Below are 19,549 nucleotides of genomic sequence, written 5' to 3'. Positions count from 1 at the left end.
GGACTCATTTAATCGTCTTTTTGATTCCATGAAAAGAAATCAACTTGGGAGCATCACCAGAGAAATAAGGGGAAGTACTCTGACTATTGCCAATTATAAAACTTCACCACAGAAAAAAAATGGGCAAGACTTCATGCATCTAAGAGCTCTCTTCAGGACTATATCCTAAATAGCATATTCCAACTATCACTAACCTGTTTGCTTTAACTCCATATACAGGAGTTATGAGCCTTTTTATGCATGATGGCTCCCTCCAACAGTCTGATGAAACTTATGGACCTCTTCTTAGGATATTTAAAAATGCATAAAATTACAAGGGAAACCAACATACTAGGAATAAAGTTCTATCTTTGGAGCCCTGAATCCCCAGGTGCAGAATCCTCACTCCAGCTCGGATCTTGTCTATTCAGGCCCCAAATCTAATTTATCGCACTTATCCCATCTTCAAATAGGGTAGCCCAACCTCCCCACGAATTGTACCAGATTGTTTCCTTCTTTTATTATCTTCTCCTTGATCTTTGACACTAAGCAGGACGTGGTTAGAGGCCAAACTATAAAAGCCTACCCTAGGCTTCTTGGTTATGGATGTTCATACAGAACAGGCCCTATAGTCCAAGCATGAAAACAGCCAATGGGCCAGGTCTTCTGGTACTCTACTCACTCTGCTGTCTTTATCTGTCTTCTTTGGCTTCCTTTTAAATTTACATTATAATGTTGAATTTTCTTATCATCAGAAATTCTTTTTTTGTAACATAGGTCAGAAACAATTCGACCCGATTTTCTTGAACTGCAACCTTAATTCCTAAAATGGTAAAGCTAGAAGGAATTTTAAAATAGTCCAGACTAACAATCTACAGATAAGAAACTGAGGCCCAGGGAGAAGGAGCGTCTTCATCAAGATCAAACTGTGAGGAGGTAGCAAAACTAGAACTCCAAAATAGGTTTCCTGAATCCCAAGCCAGTGTTCTATATATGCACCATGCACCATGCTACTGAAAGCACACCAAACACTACTATAAAGTCAAAGTCAATTTTCTTATTTCCCTAAGCTCTTCCCATTCCCAACCGAATTCGTGGTTATTTTTAAATTATGCCATCTCTAAATCATAGATATTTAACAAAATTGTCTCCAAACTGAACACAAATCAGTCTCAAAATGGAATGTGAAATTGGCATAAAACAACAAAAACATAAATAGCTTTATGTTTGTTCATTGAAGATGTAATTAATTTCCTTAGAGGGCAGAGATCTGACTGCAGTTCCCTTGCAGCGCATTTAGACACTGATGACACTAAGCCAGATGTGAAGTAGGTTCCACTTCTCGTAGAGATGATGACAGTTGCTTTTCTTTTTCTTCTCTTTACAAAAATACACAATAAACACAGAAGGACAAATACTGTACAATTCCACGTATATTCCCAGGCGCTGGGAGGAGAGGAGAATGGAGAGTTGGTGTTTAATGGGTACAGAGATTCAGTTTGGGAAGATGAAAAAAGTTCTGGAGATGGACGGTGGTGATGGTCTGCACAACAATGTGAATGTGCTTAGTGCCACTGAACTATGTATGTGCTTAAAAATAATTAAGATGGTAGAGTTTATATTATGTAGAGTTTACAATAAAAAAAACAATGGAAAGAAGATCATTGGAAATGTGCTTTTATGTTCTGTAGATATATGCAGCACAAAAACTCAGTCTTAAAAGCAATATAAAAGACACATTTACATGTAACACTTCCTACTCTGATAAAAAAAAAATAAAATTCACTTACGTGTCCCCCAGATAGTCCAAATCAGGGAAGCCCCATCCCCAAGGTAAGAAATAACAGCATTCAAAGCCCACGCTATAATTGGAGATGTGCCGTAGACCAAAGTGTGCTGGCCATGCTGGGTGGAGAAGGTGGTGAAGGGTGAAGAACTCTTACCTCCCACTGCCCTCTCTACCCGGCACAGCCCCCCAAGCACAGATTCCAGCAGGACTTCAGTGTTGGCCCAGGGACTGCAAGTGTGCCAGAGCCTCTGGTGATCCTGCTAGGTAAAAGCATGAAGACATTTCCGTGAGGTCAGACAAAGTGCACACAACAGAAGGGACTTTTTCTGCCTTCTGGCCATGAAAAAGCAAGCACTAGTATGAACAGATATAAAGAACTGGATTTAAATGCAAAGCAAAGCAAAGACCTTTGTTTTTACCCAGCTCCCCAAATTTTAGAGCCATTTACAGAAGAACTTCATTTCAGGTGTTCAAAATGAATATGGGAAAAGTGATGCTGAGAAAAGGCGGCCAGCTACAGTGAATACATCTGTTGGGACTACCTTACAAGATCACTTGTTTTACAGTATAGTATAATCTTGAGTATCATAAAGAATATTTACAAAGCACTTTTAAATATGTTATTTTAATTGCCTCAGGGTTATAGAACATTGTAGCTGGAAGGAATAATTTAGTCCACCTTTAAGTAACAGAGGAGGGATGTTAAGACAGATTTCATAGCTAGTTGGAAGCAGGGAAAAGACCAGAACCCAGAGTGACAAATAATTGTCCATAAGATTCTGAGCGGTCTCAGGGCCTTTACTCTCCTTAGAAAGAATAGAACAGGTAACTTCCTGTGATTTGTCATGTCTGCTGGGAATCTCTCGTACATTTAAACAAGCCTCACGGTAAAAATGTTTGGATAACCGAGAGAAGTATGGGGGTAGGAGGTGGGGTGGGGGGAGAGGTAGTAGAGGATAGGAGATAAACCACATTGTACAGAATTTAATATTCCAGCTGTCAAAGATCTTACATCTGAATGCTAATACCTTGAGACAGTGTATCCCAGCAGTGTATTTGCCAATACTGGATTATTTCTGCTACCTTGTTCATTCCCACTAGATTTCAGGAAGAGAACACGGGTTAGCAGCAAACATACAGTTTTCTACTGGCTCCTCAAACATTCCCCTTCTCTATCCTTTCCCTAGCCTTGTTTCAAAAGGACTTTCCAGTCTATAATTTGGAACTAGCTAGCTTTGCTCTTTATCCACCAACTGGGAATGAATATTCATGTTATTACATACATATAGTTAGACCTCTGTCACAGGATTTTATCTTTACTTTGAGGTATCTTTCCATTTTCACTGAATAAATGCAGTAAGATAAATGAAACCAATGTTTGGAAACTTCAAGTGTTTTGTGTTAATTTTGTATAAAAATTAAATACTCTGTATCAAAAGTGTAGGAATGTTCTTTGACTAAAACAGTTCTCATACTAATTTTTTCGGTGGACAGCACTCTAAGGCACGCACAAAAGGTGCTGCTGATTTGTTGACAAATAAAAAATACCTCAGTCGTTTTACTAGTGATTTTAAGGTTATCTGTCTACTATTTGTGTTGTTTAATATTAGGTCCTATTCAGTTATCCCCAAAAGTTGGCCCAGGTTACTTCATCAGAACCACCTCGGAAACGTACTTAAAAATACATGTTCTCAAGACCTGTCTCCTGTCTCCGACATCTTAATTTAGTAGAGTTTAGCCAGGGAATCTGTCTGTGTTAATCTTGTACCTCATGTATCTAATACCGTATAACCTTCATTATCTCTCATTCCTAAGAAGACTTGAGTCGAGCCAGGTATGTAAGCATGACATACTATCAGAAAAAGCTGTCCTGCCCTGACTTGTTTTGGAGTATGTTCTCCTAGCAGAAGTAATTCACATAGGTTATGAGAAAATTGCGGTGGCAGGTTAAAACTTGAAGGTAAAGGAACAAAGATCTTGACCATCCAGGAAGTTCATTCCCTAGTGCCTCACCTCAATCTTTTACTTCCTGATAGCTGCTAACAAGATCAACTTTCAATTTCAGGCCTCTCCGTAGCCTGGTTTTCTCTCATGCTCAGACAGCCATAAAGCTACGTGGAGAGCTGTGTGTGGATGGTCTAGGTCAGATCTCTGACTTGTACTGTGGAAGCCTGAAGAATGACCTGGCAGTACTAGGAAACTGAAATAACTTTGTCCTTAAAGTCAGTATAAGAGGAGTACCTGGGTGCCTCAGTCGGTTGAGTGTCTGACTTCGGCTCAGCTTGTGATCTCATGGTTTGTGGGTTCAAGCCCTGCGTGGGGCTCTGTACTGACCAGCTCAGAGCCTGGAGCTATTTCAGATTCTGTGTCTCCCTCTCTCTCTCTGCCCCTCCCCTGCTCATGCTCTTTCTCTCTCAAAAATAAATTAAAAATATTTTTTTAAGTCAGTATAAGATATGAAAGATTTCATTAGTAGTTAAGAGTGAAGAAAACTAGTGCTGTTTTTGGTATATTTAAATGAGTAAAGGACTGTGGTTTTTTGAACATCTGGAAGGAGACGGACGCCTGGGTGGCTCAGTTGGTTAAGTGTCCTACTCTTGATTTTGGCTCAAGTCCTGATCTTATGACTCAGAAGACTGAGCCTTGCACTGAGATATGCACTAAACACGTGGAGACTGCCTGAGTTTCTCTCTCTCTCTCTCTCTCTGCCCCTTACATGAGTGCACGAACGTGTGCATACTCTCTCTCTCAAATAAACATCTGAACATCTGGAGGGGGGAAAATCAGTCAAAGGGAGGTTTTTAATCAGAACGAAAGACCAACTTTACCTTATATGTTACTGCCAATACAGCAGCAAGCTGTGAGCCAGGATACTCCAGAACTATGCTACACCAATGTATAAATACATGAAACAACTAGTCAGGCTAGACAAGTCAGTCCCAAAGAAAGTCACAGCTACAAACTGAACAGTGGCCAGAATATAAGAATATAAGGTGGGCATATGAATTAGAAGAACCAGCAGTTATTTTTAAATACTCTAAAATGTGCACACAATAAAACACAAATAGAACACATAAAAGTATAAGAAACAAGGCAAGAAAATGGTTTTTAAACTTTGGTCCATCTATTCTTAGAATGCAGCACCTTATAAAGAATAACAATCCGTCATTGGAAATAGAAATAAAACAATACACTGAACTAGAGATTTAGAACTTAAACTGTCCAAGATGAAATGTCATCCCAAGATCCGCTTATGAAGAACTATAAAAGTTCTTCAATTTTCATGCCAGGAGGTGAAACCTGCCGCAAGGCTGAGATTCTAAGGTTGGGGAACACTGGCCTTTAAGGAGAATACATCCTATTTAAATAGAGCCTCACGAAAGGCTCTATTTCTGTAATTTCTGTAGCCCAAGGTTTTAATCAGGTGGAGATGAGACTATCTACAAAATAAAGCTGTTGTTCCACTCCTTCCTACTAAGGTCTAGTTACTGTTCTCTTCTCATTAAAATTTAATTTTCGTAGGTGTGCTAGTTTCTAAGATGGTCCAAAGCCTGGCCACATGAATACTAAAATGCAGTCCATCACAAACCTCCAGCATTCTCCCACAGAAAAGACACAAGGCAACTTTTAGTTTCTTTGATTACAAATATCAATCCTTTTTTCTCCAGGCTAGTACACATGATGTTTCACCCCCACACTCTGGCTCTGCTATTAGAAAAGATCTTTTATTTCAAAACACAACAGTGATTTGCAAAGCTGATGATAAGAATCACCTTTTTAAAATTATAGATCACTAGGCCCGCCAGCCAAGAGCCAATCTCTGGAATGGATCCAGGAGATTTTGACTTAAGGCATATTTGAAAACCAATGACTTGAATTGTGTCCTTGCATCCTCCAGCAATGTGCATTTAGATAAGTTACTTGGGATGGTAGGGTAGGGGGTGATATTCATGTGAATAAAGAAAAATGTAGATGGCATGGGGGCAAGAAACTGGAGAATTACTGTTTTTCATTAACAGAAAAGCTAAAAAAAAAAATAACATATCAGATAGATGTATTCAAATGAAAATACACGGTGCATTTCAAAATAAAATTAACTTAGATTATTTATCCTTTTGGATTATCATCACCACCATCCCATTAGCCCTGACTATAGAAAGACCACAGTCAAAACACTATTCCACCAGTTCTCATGTCTGGATGATCCTAGAGCACAAAATACAATAAGGAAAAGATATATTCAAAATGAAAAGGAATCGTCAATCTTATCTACGTTGCAGGCATAAGCTAATCACCAATCAAAGCTGATCATTTTCTTTCTAGCCCTAAAAAAACTGTTTAGATAATACAGTTACAGCATCTGCATAATTATACTTTTCCAAAAAGAGTAAGAAAAATAATTCTAATAAAGGCACTGAACTGCTGAGGCTTGCTTTCTGAATCAGTTCTGACGACCGTCATTCTTGTTTCTTTTTTCTTTTTTTTTTCATACCAAAAGAGGACATAGAATCCAGTCCAAAAAGACTGGACCCCAAAGGCACTGCTCAAACTGCTGATCTGGAATGCTCACAATGCATTCTCTTCATTTGCCTTCCCCCAAAGGCCCATTCAATATTTAAGGACGTTTGCTGTACATTATACACAAGGACCTGCAGGCCGAGGTGAATAAAGCTCTCCACATAACCAAAATGTAAACCTGGAAAATGGATTACGACTGCATGTTACTGACACAGATATGACATAAGACCCTTAGTCGGCCCAAAATAAAACAATGCTATTACACCAAAAGACTAGACCTTCAGGGAACCCTCCACCTAAACCCATTCTCAGACAAAGGCCAAAGCACATTCAGCAGGAACAAAAAGAAACAGAAGAAAATATTTCCAGAAAGGACTAATTACAAACAGGAACAAACCTGGACTCTTTACTCACCATTTTAATACTGCTGCCAACCATAACAGATTAAAATCTGTACATACAACATAGTGGAAAAAGTCCCAAAATTCAAGAGTTTCGGTAAAAGAAGGTACTAAGGATTACTACAATTAACATTGCTACAATAAAAACAATGGCAAACAGGGATTTGGCACCATGTTTACAAAGTAAAAGCATGCACTGTTAATACACTTTAGATGTTTCCCAACAGAAAAGGCCATGGAAGATGGAAAACAAGGGGCATCTTTTACAGAACTCCCTATGACTGAGACAAACAGGCAAGAACCAAAGTGGTCAATTTAGTAGATATGTAGCAGCAAAGTCATGGTTTCGGTCTGGAATTTTGCAATTTGCATTTCTAATTGACGGCTGCCCTGGGTGTGTCCATATCCAAGAAGCTAACTTTACATCCTACATCAGCGTTTACCTAGTAATTTGGTAATCAGCATAAACCAGGTTAACCTTAAACCCTAAACTTAAACAAAAGTTAGAAAGCGAGAATCTTATTACAGAACTCTCCAATGTGATTACCATTTAAAAACCATAATGGTACTTTCAACAGGATAGTAACATAAATTTCATTCAAAAAAGCTATAATCATAGCCCCAATAACCATAAAGAATTAAGTAATTATGGAAATATTATGTTCTGAGCATACCAAAAGTTAACAACAAAGGGTTCCTACTAAGAGGAATATTTTCAAGATGATCTGCTCACATCGTGTGCATAGTTAAGATTGTGTTTTAATAAAGATTCTTTTGCAAACAAAGAAATAAAATTTGGTAACGTTATTCTCTTGATGGAAAAAAAACTTTAAAAATGAACTAGGGTGGTTTGTCAAGAAGGAAAAAAAAGAGTAAGCTACATATTAAAAGTTCTGGAATGCAGCACCTCAACTTCGCATCAGCCCTAAACATTTGAGATTATGAAATCCAAGTGATGCCTTGATGATCGAATCATACTTTACAGTTGTTCCAATTCCAATGTCTGACTTTAGCATCTCGTGTCAATTAAGAGTTCCCTAATACAGAAGATTGTGCTACAGAGTGCTACGAGTCTGCATGCTGCTGCCGTTCCCTGGTCCCGTTCATGCTTGCAGCTGCCCAATGAGACAGCAAAAGAAGTCTGGGCTCAACACTCCACGCCATAGTAACTAGAAAAGAAGAGCATTCTTGATTAGAGCAGTCTACAAAGTCCAGAGGCATCGCGAGAGCGCTACTACCGAACCGTGTGAAGTTTTACCTTTCGTTGATCTCCAACCGTCTTCAGTAAAGCCCACATTCCTTTAGGTTGTTTTTAATGATGACATCTGTAACAGCATCAAAAACAAACTGCACATTCTTGGTGTCTGTGGCACAGGTGAAGTGGGTATAGATCTCCTTGGTGTCTTTTCTCCTGTTCAGATCTTCAAACTGGCACTGAATATAAGCAGCTGCTTCTTCATACGTACTGGAACCTGCAGCAGACACCCAACGTTTTCAGTTTAAACGATAATAGCTGCCTGAACTCCGCTAAGTCAGGCCATCACCGTGACTTATGACGTCAGGGAATATAACCCAAGTGAATATAGACAGATTACTTTAATCCTATCATTAGGTTTTTGTATAATCATTAGGCTTTCTTGAGAACAGACTGTAAGTAAAACAAAATCATCACATGAAAAGATTGAGGGAAATTAACCTTTTTCTTTTTCCCCATTTTTTTTTAGATTTTTCAGCTAAAAAACCAAGAACGTATAAAAGGAAACTAGAGAAGTAGGAAGATGCGTTGCTAGGACACAACTGTTGAAAAGGTCAGAGAGCCTGTGCTCCTTGGAGTGATCTTGAAATAAACAATTCAAAAGAGTTAGTCATGCTTCTTTTCAAAATCATACCAGTTTTAAGGGAGTTCAGCTTCAGAGCCTTATGGCAATAATTTAATGAAAGGTAAGCTAGTACATGCAAAAGGGAAAGGGGTCTGAATTATACACATTAAAATGTGTTTTTGTGGCATATAAATTATTAATTTACCTCAATTAAGCTGTTAATTTTTAAAAGGGGGGGCTCAAAAGTAAACCTTTCAACATTTGTTTAACACTCTTAACATGCTTCTACACATGCTTCTACACCATCTTGTCTACCTGTGAGCCTTCAGAATAGCCCTAGAAACTGACGACAGAACGAGAAAAACTCAACAAAGAAAACACAATACTTTATTCTTGTAAACCAGAGGCTGTTTTCCACAAATCACATTTGTGAAATTAAGTGACATTAGGTACGGCAACAAATACCAACAAGAAAGGAATGTTATTTAAACAGAGTATTTAAAGAAATAAGGAAGATAGCTTGGTAGGTGCGTGAAAACAGGTTTCTTGAGATCTGCAGAACTTCTGTAAATTAAAGGAGAGATGGGACTGAAAAGCAAATTCTGTCTGGTAGAACAGATACTGACACTTAGGAAATGAGGACTGTGAGACTTCTTCAGAAGAATGAAACAGCGCAAGACAGGTTTGGAAGTTCCCCCCCCCAAAAAAAGGCGGGGCGGGGGGGGATATGCTATTGAGGGCTCTCTGCTATGTGGAAGATTTTCAACTAGAACACTGTCAATCCTTTTACTTAAGACTTCTCTCCACCTTGAAACCCGGCTACTTTTCTACTCACCTCTCACCTCTGTCCCAGTTCTAACTACATTTCCATATTCCCAGAGAAAGCAAAGGCCAGAGAGCTTACGCTACATCTCAACTTTTTAGCCCACCACCTCACTTAAAAGGTTACCTATATCTCTACTTATTTGTACCTTTGGTCTTAGAGAGGACTTCCTTCCCGGTCAAAATTTAACTGCTCTACCAAGACTCTTTTAAGTTGAGGTAAAATTTATATAACATACAAGAAGACATTCTGAAGTGCACAATACAGTGGCATTTAATGTATTCACAACGTTATGCAACTGCCACCTCTCTCTAGTTTCAAAACATCTTCACCAATTCAGCAAAACACCCCATTTCCAATAAGTAATCATTCCTCATTCTCCCCCCAGGACCCACCCACATCTCCTGGTAACCACCAACCAATCTGCTTTCTGTCTCTATGGATTTGCCTATTTGGGGTTATGCAAGATAAAACAATCACCCAAATGTGACCTTTTGTGTTTAGTTTCTTTCACTTGGCATAATGTTCATGAGGTTCAAATAAGTTGTGGCATGTATCAACACTTCATTCCTTTTTATGGCTGAATAATAATAATAATTCCGTTGTATGGAATTCCTTGGTTCCTTCCTTTCCCACCACCAGCTTACAAATCTTGCTCCATCAATGACATCCAATTTTTACAACTTCTCTTCTGTTATACAATCTTACCTCTAAGCTTATGAACATTCTTAAATCTTCCTTTCACTTATAACCCAAGCTGCTCAAGAGTAGACTATACCTATCTTCATTTCTCCACTTCCCACTCAGTAACTCACTGTCCTGGCTCTCTTCTCGCTGACACTGCTCTCAACAACACTCACTAACTCCACAGGCCACTTTTCAATGTGTACCTTACTTTATTTGTCTGCACACAACAGTGTTGACCACCCCTCACTCCTTAAGCTCAGCTTCTGATACTTTGGCTCTCCTGGTTCTCCTCTTTGTACCCAATACAAACCTTTCTTTCTCTCCTGCCAAAGAGAGTCTGAAATTCTCTCTCATTCTACCCATGGTCTTTTCCGTTCTCATTCTATAGCATCACCCCATGTCATCTCATCCATCTCCATGTTGTATTTATAAATGACCTCAAATCAATATATCTAACCCTCAATCTCTCCCAAACCTCCAAGACCACATATAAAACTGCCTATTAGATACATCCACCTTGATGTTCTGCAGCTACTTCAAAATAAACATTCCTAAGTATCACTTAGAGATCACACCACCAGCAGCCAATCATGACAGAACTCTGGGAGTACCTTTGACTCTTTCTGCTTCCTTCCCCTAGCTACACTCTTTCACTTGATTACAGAGGGCACCTACAGTGTCTGCTCAGCTAAAAAAGAGTTCTCCTTCCCTGAAAATACCAAATTCTGACCTAAAGGTTATAGTGATGCAGCCATGGCATTCATGTTTGTGTCTCTGACCTTGACTGGGCTAAGTATTTTTACCTGACTTAATGTTGGCCAAAATCTCTCTCCTAGGAATTTGAACCTGGGGCCAATCATTATCAGTTTAGCCTGGTCTTTTAAAAAAAAAAAATTTTTTTAAAGATTTTATTTCTAAGTAATCTCACAACGTGGGGTCAAACTTACAACCCTGAGATCAAAAGTCACCTACTCTATGTACTGAGCCAGCCGCATGCCCCAGCCTCATCTTTTAAATGCAGGAGAGAAGGGCGCCTGGGTAGTCCAGTTGGTTAAGTGTCCAACTCCTAAAATTGGCTCAGGTCATGATCTGGTGGTGGTGGTGGGATCAAGCCCCACACCGGCTCCATGCTGAGCATGGAGCCTTCCTGGTATTCCCTCTCTTTCTGTCTCTCTCCCTCAAAACAAATAAACATATGTACATACCTAAATACAGGAGAAGGACCAGGACAAGGCCATCTTATATCACATAAACTGAGTCGCACAGAAAGCTGGTAAGCAGAGAAGAAAGAAGATACACAGAAGCAGAGAAGAGACGGGGAAGAAAGTGCTTCCAGGATCTCTAATACTTTCCTCTTTCCTAGTTCTAAATGGTATTCTTAAGATATGTCTGCATTCCTGCCCTTGGCTTCTATGATGATATATCCCTGTATCTTCACCTAAAGTTTTTACTTGCATCCTAAGGGACTCCTTACTATTTCAACTCCCCTACTATCTATTTTTTTTTTTTAATGTTTTATTTATTTCTGAGCGAGAGAGAGAGAGACAGCGTGAGCAGAGGAGGGTCAGAGAGAGAGGGAGATACAGAATCTGAAGCAGGCTCCAGGCTCTGAGCCAGCTGTCAGCACAGAGCCCGACACGGGGCTTGAACCCACGAACCGAAGTCAGACACTTAACCAACTGAGCCACCCAGGCGCCCCACCTCCTATCTATCTTTATTGCCGTTTATTGTATCTTTCTCTTAAGTATTTTTTACACTTTACTCTTTTTAAATTAAAAAAAAATTTAATGTTTATTTACTTTTGAGAGAGAGAAAGAAAGGAGGGGAGGAGCAGAGAGAGAAGGAGCAATAGAATCCAAAGCAGGCTCCAGCCTCTGAGCTATTAGTAGCACAGAGCCCAATGAGGGGTTCGAACCCATGAATCAAAAGATCATGACCTGAGCCGAAGTCAGATGCTTAACCAACTGAGCCACCTAGGCTCTCCTGTATCACCTTTCTAAAGCACAGTTTCTCTGGGGGGCCTGGGTGGCTCAGTCAGTTAAGCGTCTGACTTTGGCTCAGGTCATAATCTCGTGGTTCGTGGGTTCGATCCCTGTGTCGGGGTTCGATTCCTGTGTCGGGCTCTGTGCTGACAGCTCAGAGCCTGGAGCCTGCTTCGGATTCTGTGTCTCCCTCTCTCTCTCTGCTCCTCCCCTGCTTGCACTCTCTCTCTCTAAATAAACATTTAAAAAACTTTAAAATATAAATAAAGCACAGTTTCTTTTACATCATGTACCTGAATCAAAACCCTTCAAAAGGTTGCCCCTATCTCGTATGAAATACAAAGCACTCCATACGCATCCCTGCCCATCACTCCAACAACTCCCTCTCACCACTTTAAGCTCTGGCGATACCAAATGCCTTCTAGGTTTTAAAATGTACTGTGTCTTTTTTTTTTTTTTTTTTTTTAAACCTCCATATTTTCCTATAGGCTAGTCCTTCTTCCTAAAATGCTTTTATTCCTCAGTCTACCTGGTGATTTCTAATTCATCCTCTCATTATCTCACTCCAAGTGTCATGTCCTCTAGAAAAAGAGAACACTGAACCCACAGCGGTACCCACTTCTGTTAATGAACATTTCATACTACAGTGAAATTCTTTATGTGTGTCCCTCTCCCTACAACTACTGTGTCTTGAGTGCAGTACTGCATCTTATCCTTGTATTTTTTTAACATACTTACACCAAATTTTCATTTTTATCTTTCTCTATTTTCCTCAGAAAGTGAGACAGAAATGTAAAATAAACACAGTAAAATCAATTATGTTGGGAACAGCACTTTAGACTTAACTGGTCTTAATCATATGCTTAATGTTTTGTTTTTAAATTTTTTCATAGTTTATTTATTTTTGAGACAGAGAGAGACAGAGCATGAACAGGGGAGGGTCAGAGAGAGCGGGAGACACAGAATCCGAAACAGACTCCAGGCTCTGAGCTGGCTGTCAGCATAGAGCCCGATGCGGGGCTCAAACCCACAAACTGCGAGATCATGACCTGAGCCGAAGCCGGACACTCAACCGACTGAGGCACCCAGGCGCCCCTCACATGCTTAACGTTAATACCACAGCCAGTGAGCACTCTCCGTAAGGTCACACACGCACTGTTAAAATAAAAGGCAGGTAGAGGAGTGCCACCAAAGCGCTGACCTAAGACGTGTACCTCCAGCAAAACCGTTCATGACCCCTTACCTGTGTATTCTGGATAACAGATAGTTAATGGACTCCTCTTTATTTTTTCCTCAAAAAGGTCTTTCTTGTTGAGGAAGAGAATGATTGAAGTGTCCGTAAACCACTTGTTGTTACAAATGCTGTCAAACAGCTTCATGCTTTCATGCATTCGGTTCTGAGGGGGGGAAAAAAGGACGTCAGTAGCAGCAAGTAAAAGTGGATTAACTGTTAATGAAAAAATGGACCAACAAGGTTTAAAAGCACTGAATGGTATCCATGGAGATAAACCAAAAGCTGGTAACTCAAAAGCTAAATCAGTTCTCATTTTTATAATTCTTGGGGGCTGGGAGGTGGGAAGAAAGAAGACTGACAACCATGAGGACCTAATTCTGCGCACATTCTCAGTGTGCTGTTGTATCGCTTAAGAATAGAGCATGGATCGGTGTTTTAAAATTCTAAGCTCACTGACAAGGAAAAAAATTAAGGAATCAAGTTTTGGCTCAATGAGCAAATCGATGCACTGAATCTTCCTAAGTTATTTGCCATTTCGTGGCTGCATGAGACAGGCTTTTTACCAGAAGATCCAACATACCATCTCCTCATCCTCAGCCAGAACAAGGTCATAATCACTGAGGGCCACACAGAAGATAATTGCTGTCACTCCCTCAAAACAGTGAATCCACTTTTTCCGTTCTGATCTCTGGCCACCTACATCAAACATCCTGAAGTGAAGGGAGAGAAAGCACAAATTCAGGAAGGTCACAAACACACCTCTCCCCAAACTGAAATGGTTAGGGAACCTCCCACTATTGTGTGTTGAAACCCCCATTTAGAATAGAAAAACAAGCAGCAGATAAAATGTAGTCAAACTCATAATCTGTAGTCAAAAGAAAAAAGGATAATGTGAGCAAATAAAATCTAGGAATAATCAAAATTCTCATTGTAGGTAACTAGCTGAGCCTCCTCTCCATCAAAGCTTGTATCAGATGAAATTATATTTCAAAAATCAGCAGAATAAGCACTGAAATGGATCAAAGGAAGAAGAGGAAAAAGACAGGAAAAATGAAGAGCTGAATAATACAACTTATGGTAACAGCAAGAATAACTCATATTTGCCATTTACCACAATGCCAGACACAATCCTACACATCTTTCGTACACTGACTCATTTGACTCTCACAACACTCCTGTAAGGAATATTATTATCTCCAGTGCACAGATATTTTAAGTAATTTGCCCAAGGGCACACTGCTAACAAATGGGGACTGAGGCTCTGAACCCAGGCACTCTAACTCCAGCACCCCAGCTCTTACGCACAATACCACTCTACCTCTCAAACTGGTTTACCTCTTTAGTTCAAGTGAACAGTGAAACAGAAATCTTTAACTTGCACTCTGCCCCCAAAAAGTTTGTTTTCCTTACTTTAAAAAAAAAAGGGCTTCCTTTTTTAAAGCTGAGGTTTAGTTGAGATATATTTTACTTATTTTAAGGAAAAAATATTTCAGAGATTAGTTTTGGAAAAGGTAAATTGTATTTCAGGGTAGGACTCAATATCTAAAAACCAAACTTAGCCAGTATTTCCGAACTCTCAGTCTCATCTGAAGCTAACTCAGCTGTTGACAAACTTTATGTTCCACCACAAATGACTTTTAGTCCCTCACTCCCTTACTAACATCCTGGCTCAACTGCTGTACTTCTGTCAACAGTGTCCTCGTCCCCTCCTACGGTAAGACAAACACCTGCAGTGCTTCGTCTGTTAGCCGGTACCAGCGCCCGAGGAGGGACGCAGGGAGGCTCAGTGGGTCAAGACAGACGGTGGTGATTAGGGCTCTATTTCCAAAGAATTTTTCCCGAGAAACTGAGAGAAGTAAGATATCACTGAGTAATTTCTCAATATACGTTTGAAAGAGAAGAGTCATATTATCTCCTCATGACTCAGCCTTTTCTTTTGGTTGATTTAACAACTTTTTTTTTCCAGCCTTTGGTCATGACACTTGGAATGATGCAATCACAAGCTGGCTTTGATACAGGGTCATATTACAGGTTTGAGGAAAGCAGACATCATATACGTCACCATAAAAGTCTCTCAAGGGGAGACACACACTGGGACACCAATAATTTCAGTTTACCCCTTCATTTTCTTCTACAAAGTCCACGAAACTGGTAGAATACTAAGATGTCCCCAAGGTGGGCTTTTAGCACATATTAACATTTACAATATAATTGACTAACAGATGAACATTTTATAAACATTACCTCATAACTGAGAGGCAAGTAAGCAATTACACAATGCCTTGCATATAGTAGATGCTCAATAAATATTTGAATGAATGGATAGTGGTTTTGCCTAAAGAGAAGAGGAAAAGGAAGAAGTGATAGTACTTCATAACAATATATCTACATGTCAACAATTAAGTGGGTACGGCACCTTAACTAGATCTGGCTACTCATCCTGACATAAAATTATAGACGAACAGGATTTATCCAAAAAGATCAATCCACAACATCAACAAGAATGTTTCCCGCACTAAATAGAGTTCACCACATTTAATTATAAATGGATTGCTAATCTTACTGTACACAAAAGACATCTCATTGTTATGGTTTCCCGGGTGATAAATCAGATAAACTCATCAGTGCTAGAGACAAGCATCGCTCCTATTCTACAAATATTCAGCTGAACTGCTATTTTGTTGCACCATGTTTCAAACTTGTTTTGGTTTATTAAGATTTCAAGACCTCCACTGGTATCTAGTAATACCTAAACTCTGTGTGGATTTGTGAAATCTACAAAGCAAATGTTTTCAGAGAAAAGGAAACTGAGAAGCTCCAAGCTAGGAGTTACATTTGCGTGTGACAGTGGTGAGTATCAGTCCACTACATACAAGCATCATGAGGCAACAGGGAAGAACGTCATATACTGAAGGGGAGAAGCTCACTCCCAATCTCAAAGGTCACAAAAGCAGAAAGTTGAAACCAAAAAGACAACTCTAGTATTTACAAAAGACTATTAATGCACAGATAAGCTAGAGCCTGTTTTAGAATGACTAATGCGAATTAGAAAGTCCCTTGTATTCATGTTCTAGAATTTTCTCTTTCTAAAACAACCACTTTTTCTGTGTTGTCCTACTTCCCCCAAATCCCTCTTTCCCCAGGTCGAGTTTCCATTCTACACTACGTTAAGAACTCGGCTGTGTGCGATACTGTGCACAAAGCAGTCCAGGGGCCACGACAGCATAAGCTCCATTCCATCAAACTTAAAGGGAAATGCACTCCGGTTAGGAAGGGCTGACAGGTGAGTAAAGCATTTCTATTTTAATATCAAAATGGCAGAACACAGCCATACAACTAAACCAAAAAACTAGTCTTCTAGCTTTAGTATTGTTGTTACCTTTCTAAACAACAAACATTCAATACCTGTTTTGTCGATTCCAACAAAAAAGCAGCTGGAAAAAATAAAATTAAAATAAAATAAACTGATAACCACGTGATTACGTTTACTGATATTTACATTTTAATCTTGAATGTAAATTCCTCCAAACGGACAACAACATTTGATGCTATCTGGACAAAGAAGAAAGGTTTGGGCTCCCAATCAGGTAAAATATTCAAATACTGGCTGATAAACAGGATGATAGGTTTTTACACCAAAGAATACTGCCTAGAGAAATTGTACCCTGATTAAGAGATATTAACTAAAGGAAAGATACCTGTCTCTGGCACATCCAGCAGAGGCTAGTTATGGACTTACTTGAAGTAAAGGTCTTTGAAGGTGAAATGCGTTTCCACAATGCCCGTGGTCTTCACTCTTGTTCGCAGGACATCTTGCTGTGTCGGAATGTAGTTGGTTTGGGATATTCTATCCAGGTCGTTTAGGTAACTAAATAAAAACACATTTACTTTTACCAACCACGTGCACAGCAAGTCACCAGACTAAACTATAAACTAGTTCCTTACCAAAAGTGGATTCTGAACTTGTCACTAAAGTGGCAGAATGAAATCAGACCTGCCATATCACAGAAAGGATGACAAAAAATGTGAACCCAGCATAAAACAATTAAAGTAGGTTCTATATATACCACACAAAAGTGATTTTAATTCTATCAAAACTAAACTGTGAAGGCCAATTAAAAACAAATCTGGAGATGTTATTCTTATTAAAGATTCCCGAAATTTAACACTAAATACTGAATCAACTGTACATTGCACAGCACATAAAACAAACCAAAACAAAAGCCCTCAGACATTTACAGTTAATGGGCCGCTTGTAGGCTCTGACACTTGATAGGGCATTAGAGAATTGGTGTCTACATTACTAAAACTAAGATGAGAACTACGTTCAATAAGAATATTTCCTGTTTTCATTCATGAAACAGAAAACTGGTGGTTTTCTTAAAAATCTGAGTCCAAAAACAAATTGTAAGTATTCAGCAAAATAATTAGAAGACTGCTTCAAAGCTAAATTAAAATTTTCAGGGTTTCTAAAGATTTTTTGGCTAGGGGCGCCCGGGTGGCTCAGCTGGTTAAGCACAGGACTTGAGCTCAGGTCAGGATCTCACACACGGCTCGTGAGTTTGAGCCCCGAGTCAGGCTTGCTGCTGTCAGTGCAAAGCCTAGAGCTTGCTTTAATTCTCTCTCTCTCTCCTCCTTCCCCACTTGCACGCTGTATCTCTCTCTCTCTCTCTCTCTCAAATAAAAATAAACATTAAAAAAAAATGTTTTTAACTTTTTGGCTAGAAAGCCAAAGAACAGGTGGTACCAATATAAGTGAATTATTAACAAGCTTCTATAAAACTAATTAATGTTAGGAATTAGTCAAGCCTCAACCAAAATTCAGGGGGGGAAAAACTCTATAAATCACATGTTCTCTGATATAGTTAGAGGATTCAAAGCTTAATGAAGTATGATAAGAAAAAAGTAATAATTACAATGTAGCTTTCATGACTACTGGAAGAATTACTGAAAATACAAATATTTGCAACTAAAAAATATTAAAAGATCCTTGTTTCTAAAATTAAGATTCATTTAAAGAATAACTAAATTTTTCAGGGCGTCTGGGTAGCTCAGTCAGTTAAGCATCCAACTTCGGCTCAGGTCATAATCTCATAGTTCATGAGTTTGAACCGTGTGTTGGGCTCTGTGCTGACAGCTCAAAGCCTGGAGCCTGCTTCGGATTCTGTGTCTCCCTCTCTCTCTGCCCCTCCCTCACTCATACTCTCTCACTCTCTCAAAAATAAATAAACATTAAAAAATTTTTAATTTAACTTCCTTCTATAACTAGAATGAAGAATAGAAAAACAGATTGTTGGATAAAATACCTTAATGGTCTGAAGTACCTTCAATTAGTACAGAAATGTATACAGGTACCAAGAACTCACCAAGCCCCCAAAAAGCACATTAAAAAAAATACATTCTGAATATAGGTCTTATAAATAAACATATTATAAAAGAAGCAAAACAGGATACCATGTAATAGCCTAGCACAAGTATTAATTACAAATTCTCCAAAATGATGTAAAAATCTAAGAGAATTTCCTTGACAAATAGATGCTTTGACTTCCTTCCAAGACTCAACATTCTCTTTCTGTACAAAGTCTACTACTGTGATCTGGCAAAAGATTTATAAGTGGTGACTAGTACCAGAGAAATCCATAGTGCAGCCCAGCCACAGAGTTGGGTGCATAAAAGGGGATATCATAACTCTTAATTTCCCTCACTAGCTGGCAAAGTCCTTATGCGGAGGGAACTTACTGCGCTGGAAGAGATCCTGGATCCAGCTGCAAAAGATTTCTCTCCTATTTCACTTACTTATTATAAACTACCACAGAGCTTCTTTTCTTCGTGCCAATTCTCCCATTTACATTTCAAGAGGAAGCATTTTTCTCCAAGTCATACAAAATGACCACGGGCTATATAACCCTAAACTGAAACCATCTTTACAAGGGATACTACAGACTTCTAACAAGCATCTGTTACTTACATGTTTCATTAAGGACAGTGAACTTTCTTATGGTCACCAAATTATTTTCTGTTATAGTTTCTCAAGGAAAAATTACTTACTATGAAGCAGAATCATTAAGCTGATACTCCCTGGATCTGCTGAAGCAAGCTTGCACCCCACCATCCCGCCATAACCGTTTAATCACTCCTGCTAGTTCTGGAGTCATGACTCCTTCTTCAGCGCTGCCAGCCAACACAAATAACTGCCGGGCATCGTCCTGGCAAAGCAATTAAGCAAAAAGACAAATTTGAATCTACATTTCTTAAAGACTTGACAGGAGTTCTTTAAAACACACACACACACACACACACACACACACACACACAC

General features: G+C 39.2%; 1 protein-coding gene across 1 annotated transcript in view; it reads right to left on the bottom strand.

The window, feature by feature from the left end:
* Positions 1-6,686: 6,686 nt before the first annotated feature.
* The window catches only part of GNAI3 (G protein subunit alpha i3), a 39,659-nt gene continuing 26,796 nt past the window's right edge, over positions 6,687-19,549 (bottom strand). The window contains exons 4-9 of the mRNA XM_077765593.1: positions 19,282-19,439; positions 16,973-17,101; positions 13,814-13,943; positions 13,243-13,396; positions 7,946-8,159; positions 6,687-7,856 (exon numbers count right to left, since the gene is read on the bottom strand). Of these exons, the coding sequence (XP_077621719.1) occupies positions 7,969-8,159; positions 13,243-13,396; positions 13,814-13,943; positions 16,973-17,101; positions 19,282-19,439 (762 nt within the window). The 3' untranslated portion in view covers positions 6,687-7,856; positions 7,946-7,968. The remainder of the gene's footprint in view (positions 7,857-7,945; positions 8,160-13,242; positions 13,397-13,813; positions 13,944-16,972; positions 17,102-19,281; positions 19,440-19,549) is intronic.

The sequence above is a fragment of the Crocuta crocuta genome, unplaced genomic scaffold (genome assembly GCF_008692635.1).
Source record: "Crocuta crocuta isolate KB4526 unplaced genomic scaffold, BGI_CrCroc_1.0 scaffold274, whole genome shotgun sequence".
NCBI lineage: Eukaryota > Metazoa > Chordata > Mammalia > Carnivora > Hyaenidae > Crocuta > Crocuta crocuta.
This window is presented reverse-complemented; position numbering and strand designations above follow the sequence as displayed.